Below are 15,729 nucleotides of genomic sequence, written 5' to 3'. Positions count from 1 at the left end.
AAGTTTCTCTTGCATGTGTATAGAGCAAGAGTTGCCTTTCTTGCCCTTTCCAAAATGTTGGAACTTCAAAATTGAAATTGAACTTCAATTTCCTGTCCAGCAAAACTCCCAGGTATTTTGCGCTTTCTGTAAATGGAACACTCTCTCCACCCAAGAAGACTGGTTCCACTGTAGTCAACTTGTATCTCCTGCTGAAAAGAACTACTTCTGTCTCTTGCACGGATTTTTACCTAGACCAATTTCGGTAGCCCACTTTGCTGTTGCACGTAGAGCTTCCTGACATATATTTCTTAGAGTGCTGGGAAACTTTCGCTTACCGCAATTGCCACGTCATCAGCATACACGACCACTTTACACATTATTCTTCCAGAGACAATAATATATTGTTAATGGCTATATTCCAAAGTAGAGGAGACAGTACATCTCTTTGAGGAGTTCCTCTGCTGACCCATCTTTTTAGATACACAGATTCCAAGCATGCCGTAATGCATCTTTTAGTAAAAAAGTCATTAATAAACTTTCTTACGGTAGAGTTGATGCCTAGAAACTCCAACTCTTTCAGGATTGTCGTCGGTTTTACATCATTGAAAGCACCTTCAATGTCAAGAAATGCTACCATTGTATATTCCTTGACAGCGAGAGTACCCTCTGTATAGCCGACTAGGTCGTGAAGGGCTGTTCCAGTGGATTTGCCTTTACAAAATGCATGCTGCTGCCGCGACTGACGATCTCCAGGTATCTTTGCCCTGAGATATGTGTTTCTATCAACCTCTCAAAAGTCTTCAGCATAACGGATGACAGACTAATAGAACAAAAATCTTTCGCCTTCGTGTGGTAGGGTTTTCCTGCTTTCGAAATGAAAATGACCTCCGTGTCCCTCCATCCCACTGGTATATATGACATTCTGATACAAGCAGATTATATCTCCCTAAGCCAGGCAACCAGTCTATCTGCACAGCTTGTAATTCAACCGATGATACATCATGAGGGCCTGGCGATTTAAAGGAGTCGAAACTTCTTATCGCCCAAAGGATTTTCGGCTCAGACACAATTTCCCTAATAGCCTCCGACGAATGCATACCAGTGACAACCTCATCTGGCGCCACCTTGTCCGTTGGAGAGTGTCCCGGGAAATGTGTATCAACGAGTAGTTCTAGTGTTTCCTCACTAGACATTGTCCAGACATTCTCTGACTTCTGAATATACCCCACTGTTATAGGTCTCGAGGACAGAATCTTCGTTAGCCTAGAGGCCTCAGTTGTATCCACAAAGGAGTTGCAAAATTCTACCCAGGATTTGTTCTGAGCCTTTCTCGGCTCGCCCTTATATTTTCTTAGCTCAGCCTTATAGATGTCCCAATCGTGTGGTGCTCTTGTGGCTTTTGCTCTGTTGCAGAGTTTTCTGCAGTCCTTCCTTAGATTCTGGGTTCCTCCATGTCGGTCGCTGTTTGCCTCTTGGCTTGTCACTAGGTCATGCTGACACAAGCAGGGCATTCAGAGCCTTCGTGATGCGCTTGATCACTATGTCTATATCCTCCGTTGTTTCCATTTCCTTTTCTGGTCTAGAAGGTATAGACGTGCAGAATTTGTGCCGAAATTTATTCTAATCCGCCTTTCTTAGAGTCCACCGTAGTGCAGAGGTTAGCATGTCCGCCTATGGCGCTGAACGCCTGGGTTCGAATCGTGCCGAGACCACCAGAAAAAACCTTTCAGCGATGGTTTTCCCCTCCTAATGCTGGCAACATTGGTGAGGTACTATGCCATGTAAAACTTCTCTCCAAAGAGGTGTTGCACTGCGGCACGCCGTTTGGACTCGGCTTTAAAAAGGAGGCCCAATGTCATGGAGCTTAAAACTTGAATCGGACTGCACTTAGTTGAATGTTCGTAGGCAAAATTTGCATTTGCCTTTCTTCTGTTTAGCCGAGGAACCACGTCTGCAGTATTTTCTCCAAGTCTGAAACTAATATAATGCAATTTAAAGGTGTATAAAATTCTGCCCAGACGCACTTCACACTCTTTTAATTTCTATTCTTTAAGAAATGTAGAGAAAATAATGAGCCCTGAGAGGAGTAGAATTGCTGCCTATAATTATCAAAGTTATGTTTTTCATTACCGCAACAACATCCTTGGGAGGCCAGCAATCAAGCCTCACTTTATGAGAAAATTTTGTGTACACTTACTATAGAGCAGTGTTTGGCACATATGCTAGTGTGCGTAATATTTCTTAACTCATGGACTTATGTTATTGTTCGCGTACACAAATATGTGTAATAGTGTGTGTGTGTGTGTGCATTTGCCCGCCACTGTTATAGAGTCTTTCCTCTCTTCGTTTACATAGATATAAGAGTGACATAGAAACAGAATTTCTTTTGATTGTAGTACTCTTAAATTTTTCTCTTGTATATTAAAACAGATGATCTATATTGAGTTGTCAGAGAGTGTTTTCCTACGTTTAACTCTCGTGTAAGGAGAACAATCAGCAACCCCCTTTTTCTGAAGAGAAGTTCAAAATGAATTTTGTTTTGCATATCCCTTTTTTTTAATTTTGCATGTTTCTTGTTTTTTTTTTGTTTTGTTTTAATTTTCACCAAATAATTTGTGCCAAATTTTATTCAACAAATAATTAATCGATAATAATAATTAAAAAAAAAAAATAAAGCTTAAATATTGCAAACAAGACTAACCAAAATGCAAATGCAAATACCAAAATATGCTGATAAACAAAGAAAAGAATTTCCTGTACAGAAAAAAAAAATCAACTCTCATATTTGTTATGTAGTCTCACACAAACTATCCAACAACAATGTTTGATGATTAAAAAAACAAACGTCTTTCGACATTTTAATTATATTTACAGAAATATCATCTTATTGGGTCACAACGCGAGGTGAGTTTCCAAAAACATTTCACAAAACCAAAAACAAAAGACTTAAGAAACAAGCGTATGTCAAATATTCGAACTACATATAATAAATGTTTTCGTTTATGTCAGGATTATATTTTAACAGGTTTTTATTAACAAAAACAAAATTTTTTTTTAAAGAAGATAAGGTTTTAAAAATTATATTTTTTCTTAATTCTCATAATTTGCCCCTTTTAAAGTGATACGAACGAAAAATTTTACTTAATTTATACAAAAATTTATCTTTTTTTTATAAAACAAGTTTTTTGCATTGTTTTAGAAAAGAGAAACGAAGTTAACCAAAAAAAAACAGAGTGTCATTGTTGTTATTGCAAATTTGTGAACAAAATTTGTCCGAAAAAAAAGATTTTTTTTAACTTTTTTTTTCCTTTTTTCAAATTTTTATTTTTTTTTCAACATTGGCATTCGAAAGAAAAATGTCAATGATTTGTTGTTCGTAATGTTTGCTCTGATTTTTTAGTTTTTCGTTTGGTTTGTTTGTTGGTTTGATTACAAAAATATAAAAAAAAAAAAAAAATAAGACACTGTAACACCCTGATACCACCAACACACTTTCTACAATAACAACTACCACAGATATAACAACAAAACTATAACAATTTCCATTTCAATTATCTACAAGTTTTCGAATTTTTTTAACAACTTTTTTTTCTTTCTACCAAACTTCTTATCGTAAATGTTTGTGTGCGTGTGTGTGTTTTATGTGCTCTAAACTACCAACAAACCCTTTGAAAAAAAAAAAAATAACCAACCCCACCCCAATAAAAATAACTCAAACATCCCCACATATAAACTATAATCAAAAATTCTTGGATATGGCAGATTTAAAGATTATACTCCTACTACTGGTATTGTTATGAAGATTAATTCGTTTCTTTAACTCCTTTTTAAAACTCTCAATGTTTTCGAATTTTCAAAACCACACACTTGTAATTTTACTATTCACCATAATTTTGGAAACTTTTTCTTGATATCCACATAAAAATGCCAACAATTTTTCTCTTACTCGGCTTTCTTACCACTTGATTACTTACACACCACTATGTTTCAACTTTCACCTGCTTACAGTAGTTTTTTGTAAATATGAAATTTTTTCTGAAAAAAAACGAAAAACAAACTCTCTTGAAATGTAAATTTTCAAAAGGTAAGTGAATTCAAAACTTTTGTCATTCTCTCTCTCTTTTTCTAATTTTCTTAAATCTGCTGTTGTTCAAAATCCTATGCTTCTTTTCCTAACCAACCACAAGTTGTCCAATACCAACACACATCGAGGATTCAGATAAAAAAAAAACTAAAATGTTGCACATCTTTTTAAATCCAATCCATAATTCAATTTCCATAAAAAATTGCATTGGCATTTTTGTTTCGATTTTTTAGTAATTAGTCGTTATCTGTTTCCGACTGCCTGACCTAAACATGGTCCTACAGACGAAGGTCCGTGCGATCATGAAGTGCGGAGGATGATAGTATTAACGCGCGGACATCAAGTTTAATCATCATTACGCACAGTAACAACCAATGACAGTAAGGTGACGCACGGTCTTGGAATATAAGAAGGAGATTAACGCCTTCTCAAAGGATGACACGATCCGCATAAATTGAATTTCAGGCCACTTAGGTTAGGTTAGATTAGGTTGAAAAGAGGGTGCAGATATTAATCCGCCCCATGCCACTATGGACATACACCTAAGCCAGTAATCGGCTTGTTGTGCGCTCTAAAAACTATAAAGTAACCTCTAAAAAGAAAATTTTAAGTTAGGAATTCCGAACTACTTACAAAATCCTTAAATATTTTCAATACCACTCCCATAAGTTGGTTAATGTCTGGTATTGTGTCTCCACATAAGTGCCGGTATCTGTTAGACGCAAAAGCCGGGCAATGACAAAGGAAATGCTCTAACGTCTCATCATCTTCCCCGCAACCCTACAAATGCTATCACTTGCCGCACCAATTTTAAGTGAGCTCGTAGTCCTATGTGTCCTGTTATGATACCAATAGCTATACTGACCTCCTTCTTACTTCCTTTCAGTAATAGCCTCGTCTTCTCACGATCTGAATCCCCCCATAGGATTTTCGCTGTCCTAGCGACCGTTTCGCTGTTCCACAATGTTGCATGCGCATTCGTCGCCCACTACTTGAACTCAGACTGCGTCGACCCGAAAGGCTTCGGGTTAACCAAGTTTATTGAGGGCAGTCCTCTGGTCTTCACCGCCAAATCGTCTGCCCTTTCAATTCCCCTTACTCCGTTATGGCCCGGCACCCAAACGATGCGGATTTTGCCATCCTCAGAGAAGGCGTTAATCTCCTTACACTGCAAGACTGTTCATGACCTTGCCGTCCTGATTGTTATTGCCCTTATGATGATTGTTATTGCCCTTATAAAGATGTTCACACTTGTTCTCGCGTTAGCAACACACCACCTCACGCATTTCGTGATCGCCCGAATCTCCGCCTGCAGGACCGTTTTATGGTCAGGCAGTCTAAAACGGATATCAGTCCCTGGGTTCTCAATGTAGACCCCCAGGCCCACTCTGTCCTCTAGCTTTGATCCATGCGTGTAACATGATCTTCCAGATGGCACTTCTAGGGTTCCGTCAATCCAAGACTGTGCCGATGGCAGCAGTGCCTCGCACTCGACTTCAAGCTTCATCTCAGGTATCCGATTGGAAACCTCTTCCTTTCCTTCCAGGTTTCCTAGCGTTGCTCCCATCTTCAATCCATTCTCTCATCGCCTTAAGTCTCATAGCTGCTGTGGCTGCCTCACACTTTATCTGTATGTCAATGGGTCGGATATCTAGAATAGTCTCCAGTGCCCTAGTGAGCGAGGTCCTCATAGCTCCGCGAATGCTAAGACAGCATGTTCTCTGAACCTGTTGTATGGTCCTTATGTAGCACTTTTTCTCCATAGCAGTCCATCAAACTACTGAGGCGTAAGAATGTATTGATCTAATCACGCTCCTGTAGAGCCCTCGGATTCAGGCCCCATTTCGAGCCTGCGGCCCGTCTACATAGTGTCCAACATATGTGAGCCTTCTCAGTACGTTCCTGAATGTGACACCTCCAATTCAGTTTCCTGTCCAAGATCACACCTAAGTATTTGACCTTGTCACATATCAAAATCGTCTTATTGAGGAAATGTGGTGCGTTAAATTGGCGCACCTTCGTCTTCCTTGTGAACAGGCATTTTTTAGTCTTCTCTGGGTTAACATTGAGACCTCTGGGTCTAGCCCAGTCATATGCCATATGCAAGACCCTTTCGGCGCTTCTGCATAGCTCGTTGGGATCCGTACCCTTAGAAGTATTATAACATCCTCTGCGTAGCAGACGGGTTCAAATCCCTCTTCAGTCAGCATCCGTAATAGATCATTTATGGTGGTCACCCATAGGTATAAAATGCCCCCCTGTGGCGTGTCTTGTGCCACTTTCTCCCTTATATTTATGCCATGGGACACACAATCCCGTCTCTAAGGACCGGATCCACCCGGTACTGGTCTAAGGATTGGATCAGTGTGTCGGTCCGCACATTGTTAAAAGCCCCCTCAATGTCAATGCATACGGCCAGGGTGTACGTTTTTGCATCGAAGCATTCTTCTACTTTATGCACAACCTACCGCAGGGCAGTCTCCACCGACCTTCCCTTGACATAGGCATGTTGTTTGTAAAGGTGATTTTTTTGAGGTTAGGATTTTCATGCATTAGTATTTGACAGATCACGTGGGATTTCAGACATCGAAGGATTCTTCTATTTTATGCACAACCTCGTGCATGGCAGTCTCCACCGACCTTCCATTGACATAGGCATGCTGTTTGTATTTGAGCAGTTCGCTGGATGTCCTACTCTTGATCATGGTATCCACAATACGTTCCATGGTTTTGAGTAGAAAGGACGTAAGGCTTATGGGTCTCGGCCTTTGGTGTCGCATAACTTGCCTTGCCGGGCTTGGGTGTAAACACCACCCCAGCCTCCTGCCAGCTTTCGGAGTATATGCAATTCCTAGGCACGCTGTGAAAATTTTGGCCAGACGAGGCGCCAGATAGTCTGACTCTTTCTGTAGTAACGCCGGAAATATTCCATCGGGTCCGGGCGACGTAAATGGTTTGAAGCTCCTCAAGGATTCCTTCACCATAAACACCATTGTGTTTGCGAACGTTTTAGAAACTGATCGCGACGCTTCTCTTACAGCTCATTGCGTTTTTATCGTCCGTATGGGTAGCGAAACGATTTTCTGGGATATCATTGGGGAATCCATTGCGTGTGCTGACGTTTTAACAACGATTCTTTTAAAACTCATTGCGTTGTAATCGTCCGTATGAGTCGTGAAACACTCTTCAATGATACCATTGGACAATATATTGCGTGTTCGGAAGTTTTAGCGATCCTTCGCGACTATTGCTACGCTACTCTTGCGTTACAATCGTCCAAAAGACTTGTTTTTAAATCGCTGAGTTAACTTTTCGCGATTGCTTTTATTTTTTTATACGTGGCCGCTTAGAACTTGTATTGCATTAAGTTATTCGATGTTTTGTTTTGAGCGGACAAAACCAAACAGAATTCTTAATTGGCTTATATAACGATTGGTACTTATATGACGAATAATTATTCTAAGCGAATAACGCGCAACCCTTTTAGAGCAATATAAAATAAATATTCCAAAACACTTATTTGTTACTCATCCAGGCGAGTAATATGCAACTCTTCTGGAAGGGTATTTTATAAATCTTCCAAAACACTAATTTTTTACTCGCCCTCACTATTCTTAGTTCTTCCAATACTCTTCCGACTACCTCTTTAGCAATTCATATGGAAGATTTGCGGAACACTCTTCCTGATGGGTCGTCTTGAGGACTCAACTCCTCACGACGAGGGGAATAGTCAACGACTTTTAGACAAGCCCGTCCGCGTTCTTAACCTTCATCTAAAAGATTCGATGAAGATTATTTGGTAATCAAAAATGTTAGCAGGCCCCTACAAACATTTTGCATTATTTTGAAAGAGTATTCGTCCCCGCGATGAAAAAAAAAACAAAATTCTGGAAAACTTTTACGCAATTGCTCTTTCGTATTAGTCTGTAAACACTCTTCTACTATATCATTGGGCAATCGACTGCATGTGCGGAAGATTTAGCAACTCTTTACGATGATTCTCTTAAAACCCATTGCGTTATAATCGCCCGTATGACTCGTAAAACACTCGTCCACGTTATCTTTAGACAATCCATTGCATGTGCGGAAATTTTCGCAACTTTTCACGACGATTCTCTTACAACCAATTGTGTTATAATCTTCCGTATGACTCGTGAAAAATTCTTCTAGGTCATCCTTGGATAATCAATTGCGTGTGTGGAAGTTTTAGCAACTCTAGCCATTGCGTTATACTCGTCCAGAAGATTTGTTCATTAATCACCCGAGTTAACTTTTTGCGATTGTTTTTATTTCCAAGTCTGGTGCGTTTAGTACTTATGTTGAATTATGTTATTCGACGATTTGTTCGCCAACGAGAACAAGGTGTTCATGCCATATCGAATGTATGCTGGTGCAAGAAACGCCCAAGAATCCGTCTATCTCACGGTATACCTATGAAGATCTTGCTTTTATAAGTTCACCCACGGCATTAATGTTCTCTGCTACAACGGCCGTTTTTGGATCGCTTATACGACTTTGAGCGAGCGTCGGCCACGACTGAACTCATTAAACCAGGATTTAACAGGGCGATGGGAAGGAGCTTCATCGCCATACAAAGGCTGAAGAAAACTCTTCAACAGGGCGAAAAAAGAGCACCAGACGATAATACAAGGACCAGCTGATGGGAGGGATGGGGATCTGCAACTCCGTGGAGGATACATCTGAGGCCTCTTGGCTAAGGAAGTTGCTATCCTCGAAACCTTTTATGGTGGGATATATTCAGTCAGTCAGTCAGAGAATGTACGGACAATGAGGAAACGCTAGAACTACTCGTTGATACACATTTCCTGGCGGCAGAAGAGGTTGTCACTTGTATACATTGGTCCGAGATTATTTAAAAATTGTGTCTGAGTCGAAAATCCGTTGGGCGATAAAAGGTTTCGACTCCTTTAAGTTACCAGGCCCTGATGATGTATCACCGGTTGAATTACAAACTGTGTCCGACAAATGGGCGATTAGGGAGATGTACTCGGAGATAGGGGGACACAAAGGTAATTTTCATTCCAAAAGCTGGAAAACCCTTTCGCACGAAAACGAAAGATTTTCGTGCTATTAGTTTGTCTTCCTTTACGCTGAAGACTCTAGAGAGGTTGAAAGAAACATATCTCAGGCAAGAACTTGCATATAGTAAAGGCAAGTCCACTGAAACAGCCCTTCACGCCCTAGTCGCCTACATAGAGGCTCCTCTCACTGTCAAGGAATATACAATGGTAGCATTACTGGACATTGGAAGTTTTTTCAATAAATGTAGAACCGAAGTCAATCATGACGGAGCTGGAGTTTCTAGTCTTAAACACTACCTTAAGAAAGTTGTTTAAGTACTTACTAACTAAGAGATGAATTACGGCAGCCTTAGGATTCGTAAATCTAAAAAAGAGGGTGGAGTATCAGACGATCACTTCCAGGAGGTGTACTGTCTCCTCTACTTTAGAATATGGTCATTTACCATATATTCTTGTCTCTGAAAGTGTAAAAGTGGTCGTGTATGCTGACGACTATTGCGGTTAGGGGAAAGTTTCTCAACAATCAGGAAGCTTCTGATGGCGACAGCGAAGTGGGCAAACGATAGTGGTCTAGAATTAAATCCGGATAGGACAGAAGTAGTTCTTTCTGTAGATAAAACAATAGGTCACCAAACAAAAAATAGTTATGCAGCAGTCATTTTCAGCAAACAACAGACTTTACTTTACTACTGCTGTAATAGCAAAACTACTGCTACAATAGCAGCAAAATAACCTACTAATATTCAGCAAACAGTGTTTGGTATTTTCAGTACTTTAAATGAGTTCCCTACACTCATAAAAAAAAGTTTGCTGAAAATAGCAAACACTCTCTGCTGCATATTAGTAGTAAATTTTGCTGCTGTTATAGCAGTAGTTCTACTATTTCAGCAGTAGTGCTGGAATTTCAGATCAGCAGGCTGACTGCTGAAAATTCAGGTGTTTGCTGCAAATGACTTCTGCTTAGTTATAAAGGGAATGTAAGAAGAAAATATAAAATACAAATTTAAATGTGTGTCTCAGTGAATGTTTATAATCACCACTGAATGTATACTTTCCATAATTTGTATACCCTACACCACTATTGTGGTGGTGAATTTGTTTGTCTTAGTGAATTTGTTTGTAATGGAAATGGAAGAGAGATAGACCCATTAATAAGTTTACCGATCCGCTCAGAATCACTTTCTAATTTGATTTAGTCATGTCCGCCTGTCTGTCCGTCTGTCCATGTTAATTTGCGTACAAACTACAGGTCGCAATTTTTATCCGATATGAGCCAAATTAATGGATGTCGAAGGGCCTAACACAACTCACTGTCCCAAATTTCAGCGACATCGGACAATAAATGTGCCTTTTATTAGCCCAAAGCCTTAAATCAAAAGATCGGTCTATATGGCGGCTTTATCCAAATCTAGATCGATCTACACCAAATTGAATAAAGATATCGAGTGGCCTAACACAACTCACTGTCCCAAATTTCAGCAAAGTCGGGCCTTTTATGGGCCTAAGGTCCTAAATCGACGGATCGGTCTGTATGGCAGCTATATCCAAATCTGGATCGATCTGAGCCAAATTGAAGAAGGATGTCGAAGGGCCTAACACAACTCACTGTCCCAAATTTCAGCAAAACAGGATAATAAATGTGGCTTTTATGGGCCTAAGACCCTAAATCGGCGGATCGGTCCATATGGGGGCTATATCAAGATGTAGTCCGATATTCGAACTTAAGATGGGCTAATGGACAAAACAAGAATCTGTGCAAAGTTTCAGCTGGATATCTCTATTTTTAAAGACGGTAGCGTGATTTCAACAGACAGACGGACGGACATGGATAGATCGTCTTAGATTTTTACGCTGATCAAGACTATATGCACTTTATAGGGTCGGAAATGGATATTTCGATGTGTTGCAAACTGAAATACAAAATTAATATACCCCCATCCTTCGGTGGTGGGTATAACAAGTAACAGGTAAACATAAACAAGTAAAAACGTGCTAAGTTCGGCCGGGCCGAATCTTATATGCCCTCCACCATTGATCTCATTTGTCTAGTTCATTCCCGGTATCTCTTTTTAGACAAACAAAGGATAAAAGGAAAAGAATTGCTATGCTAATTAAATTGAGTGTTTGAGCCCACAGTAGAAGAAGTAGGAGCCCACAGTAGACAGTAGAAATAAAATTTCAGCGAAATCAAATAAGAATTGGGCCTTTTAGAGGTTCAAAAAGTAAAATAGGGACATCGGATCGTTTATAGGGGAGCTGTATCAGGCTTGAGCCCTCTAATGGGTCAAGAAGTCAAGATCCATGATTGGTTTATATGGCAGCTATATCAAGTTATGGACCGATTTACACCGTACTTGACACAGTTGTTGAACAAACACCTCATGCGAAATTTCAGCCAAATCGGATAAGAATTGCGTCCTCTAGTGGCTCAAGAAGTCAAGATCCCAGATTGGTTTATATGACAGCTATATCAAAACATGGAGCGATATGGCCCATTTACAATCCCAACCTATCTACACTTATAAGAAGTAAAGGGTGATTTTTTTGAGGTTAGGATTTTCATGCATTAGTATTTGACAGATCACGTGGGATTTCAGACATGGTGTCAAAGAGAAAGATGCTCAGTATGCTTTGTATCAGGCTGAAGACCGATTCAGACCATATTTGACTCGTATATTAAATGTCATGGGAGAAGCCGTTGTAGAAAATTTCAGCCAAATCGGATAATAGTTACTCTTGAGGCTCAAGAAGTCAAGATCCCAGATCGGTTTATATGGCAGCTATATAAGGTTATGGACCGATTTGAACCATATTTGGCACAGTTGTTGGAAGTCATAACAAAATTTCAGCTAAATCGGATAGGAATTGAGCCCTCTAATGGGTCAAGAAGTCAAGATCCATGATTGGTTTATATGGCAGCTATATCAAGTTATGGACCGATTTACACCGTACTTGGCACAGTTGTTGAAAGTCATAACAAAACACCTCATGCGAAATTTCAGCCAAATCGGATAAGAATTGCGTCCTCTAGTGGCTCAAGAAGTCAAGATCCCAGATCGGTTTATATGACAGCTATATCAAAACATGGTGCGATATGGCCCATTTACAATCCCAACCTATCTACACTTATAAGAAGTATTTGTGCAAAATTTCAAGCGGATAGCTTTACTCCTTCCAAAGTTAGCGTGCTTTCGACAGACAGACGGACAGGCGGGCGGACGGACAGACGGTCGGACATGGCTAGTTCGACTTAAAATGTCATGACGATCAAGAATATATAAACTTTATGCCGGCTTAGACGAATATTTCAAGGAGTTACAAGCAGTATGACGAAATAAGTGGAGGGTAGAAAAATAGCATAAGAGTTTTTTAGCAGATTTTTGTACTTAAAACAGCAGATTTAGTTTGCTGATTTAGCTGACCAAAATGTTTGCTAATACAGCAGCCCTATGTTTGCTAAAACAGCAGAAATGTCTGCTTACCCATTTTTAGCAGACAAAAACTGATGTTTTAGCAATTTTTTTGCTATTTTGAATAACAAATTTAGTTGAGTGTAGGGTTATTTGGGGGGCTTGCTTTATGCGGGCTTAGACGAATATTTCGAGGAGTTACAAACAGAATGACGAAATTAGTATACCCCCATCCTATGGTGGAGGGTATAAAAATAGCATAAGAGTTTTTCAGCAGAATTTTGTACTTAAAACAGCAGATTTAGTTTGCTGATTTAGCTGACCGAAATGTTTGCTAATACAGCGGACCTATGTTTGCTGAAACAGCAGTTATGTCTGCTTTCCCATTTTTAGCAGACAAAAACAATTTTTTTGCTGTTTTGAATAACAAATTTAGTTGAGTGTAGGGTTATTTGGGGGGCTTGCTTTATGGGGGCTTAGACGAATATTTCGAGGAGTTACAAACAGAATGACGAAATTAGTATACCCCCATCCTATAGTGGAGGGTAGAAAAATATCATAACAGTTCTTCAGCAGATTATTGTACTTAAAACAGCAAATTTAGTTTGCTGATTTAGCTGACCGAAATGTTTGCTAGTACAGCAGCCCTATGTTTGCTAAAACAGCAGTAATGTCTGCTTTCCCATTTTTAGCAGACAAAAACTGCTGTTTTTGCAATTTTTTGCTGTTTTGAATAACAAATTTGGTTGAGTGTTGTAGGGTCATTTAGGGGGCTTGCAAATATTTAATTTTTTTGTTTCCTTAATGAAATTGTGAAATGTATTTTTTTTTCAAATTTCTTTTCCTTAACAAAAAGGTTTTTATAAAATTTGTTTTTGTAATAATTGTATTCCATCAAATTTTTATTATGTATCTGAATCCTCCGAATCATATTCCCTGGAATTAAACACCATTTCGCACAAACTTTAAATCAATGCTGAATAAAAATTGTCTCAGTCTATCTACAATCTGGCTAAAACACTAACCAACTATATAACTACTAATGACACTCTAAGTTCTGTTGAGACTTTCATTTTTATGGAATTTAGTTTAGATTATAATTTTAAGGATTTTTTTTTTTTAAGTTTTGGTAGACACTATTTTAACAAATATTTAGTAGCCGTAAAGCATTTAGAATTACATAACTCAAGAAAAATAAAAAAGAAAAACCCAAACGCGAAAATACCAAAAATATATATGTATTTCATCCTAACCACACTAATCTTTAACTATGGCTTCTAAATTCTCTTCTATTTCACTTTTCATGTAAAAAAAAAAAAAAAAAAAACAAAAAAAATAATAATTGTGTCAATCAAACCAATCAATTGGAATTTTCCTATGCTTAACTTTCACCTCCAAACTAAACATTGTATCTGAAACTTTGTATATTTTTGAAAAAAAAAAAAAAACAAAAACAAACGAAACAGTCGTCCTGCATTTTGCAGACGAGATGTGGTGGTTGCCACCCCACCCACAAGATAAACGCACACAGGTATTCAAGAAATCTCCTCACAAACCAAAAAAAAAATCAATTAAATACCAGTCAATCCAACAAACGCCAAATTTTTTGCTCAAACAAAAAAATATTGTTTTAAAAGAAGACCATTTTAGAATGAAAGCTTTTTTAAAACAATTCCTATAAGATAAAAAAAGAGGACACAACGAACTCAAGGGTAAGTACCACCAAAGAGTTGCCAAACTAAGAAATCTCTGAGAATACATTTTGATACACCATTATTGAGTTTAGGGCATTTTGTTTGTAAAACAATTAGGGCCGTCTATTTTCTATTTTGAAATTTAAATATATTCTTTTATATATTTTTCTTCTTATTCTATAACAAAAATCTAAATTTATATTTGACAAAAAAACAACAACAATAAGATTTGTTTATTCTGTTTTTGTATATTGTTGCCATATCATTTTTCCAGATCCCAACAAATTTATGCAAAACAAAAATATTATGCCGTTAATACTCATGCTTATGCTTAACAAAACAAAAAACAAAAAAAAAACAACATGTGATTTTTTTTTCTAAAATAAATTTAATGACAACTTTAAAACCAACAGAAAAAAGTAATAATTATAATAAAATAAGAAGAAGAGTTATAAACAAAAGCAAAAAAAAAGGGAAACAAATCAATTTTGTTTCGTTAGCAATCAATTTTGACAAGCCAAGCCTTTTTTGTGAGGGGTGAGCTTTTCCAAATAAACTATTACTTAAGCTTCATCTAACTAGAAATCTTTTTTAATTAACATCTTTTTACATGCGGCTTGTGTAAATATTTTTTATAAGAGCTTTAGCGAAAAATCCCCCTTTGCAATTTCCACATAAAGGACACCAATTACTGTAAATATTTAATAAAAATAAAAAAAAAACTTTAGCGAGATCTTGTGCCGCATAAAAAGAGCTTTGGAGAACTATGACTACATCAGGGTCACAAAAAAAATTATTATGGACAGGGTCCGCTCCGCTGCGCTAGCTTTCACTCTCTTATTTTAAATGAGCCTTTTACCGGCAAGGTCAGGAAATAAGTCCTATTTGGGGGTGGTACGACCTTTCCGATATTTCGCCCCCAATGTGGATATCAAATTCGTGCTCTACTCCCAAATACCTGTCATTTAAGCCTTATTTTTCTATGACAGGTAAATATGTTCCGTATGGGGGTATCTTGGGGGTGAGGTGGACCCCCACATATCAGATTTATGCTCTACACTCAAATACCTTTCATTTGAACCCCATTTTGTCGATTTATCCTTTTGGCGGGCTTAGAAGTAGGGGCGGCCCCCCTAGATCCTCACCCTAGATTAGAATACCAAATTTCTGTTTTTGAGTTACTATCTCCGAGATATGACGTTTTAGAAAATAGGGTAAAGGGAGTTGTCGAACCACTTTTAAACCAAATATTGCCATGGTCGGTATACATATATATTGGATTGCCCAAAAAGTAATTGCGGATTTTTCATATAGTCGGCGTTGACAAATTTTTTCACAGCTTGTGACTCTGTAATTGCATTCTTTCTTCTGTCAGTTATCAGCTATTACTTTTAGCTTGCTTTAGAAAAAAAGTATATTTGATTAAAGTTCATTCTAAGTTTTATTAAAAATGCATTTACTTTCTTTTAAAAAATCCGCAATTACTTTTTGGGCAACCCAATATATCTGGTTTTAGT

The 15,729-nt window shown here is 38.2% G+C and overlaps 1 protein-coding gene across 6 annotated transcripts in view; it reads left to right on the top strand.

Annotated features, from left to right (window-relative positions):
• Window positions 1–15,729, top strand: part of LOC106081321 (solute carrier family 35 member F3) — a 161,634-nt gene that overhangs the window by 129,850 nt on the left and 16,055 nt on the right. For 2 of the 6 annotated variants that reach the window (XM_059362308.1, XM_059362305.1), the window contains one exon: window positions 2,857–2,886. The exons of 2 other annotated variants lie outside the window; for them this stretch is intronic. In XM_059362308.1, the coding sequence (XP_059218291.1) occupies window positions 2,857–2,886 (30 nt within the window). Of the gene's footprint in view, window positions 1–2,856; window positions 2,887–13,984; window positions 14,225–14,486; window positions 14,747–15,729 lie in introns of those variants that run through there. 2 more of the 6 variants (XM_059362306.1, XM_059362307.1) reach the window with 2 other exon arrangements.

This window comes from Stomoxys calcitrans, chromosome 2 (genome assembly GCF_963082655.1).
Source record: "Stomoxys calcitrans chromosome 2, idStoCalc2.1, whole genome shotgun sequence".
Classification (NCBI taxonomy): domain Eukaryota; kingdom Metazoa; phylum Arthropoda; class Insecta; order Diptera; family Muscidae; genus Stomoxys; species Stomoxys calcitrans.
Note: the sequence above shows the minus strand (reverse complement) of the source record. Positions and strands in the feature narration are given on the sequence as shown.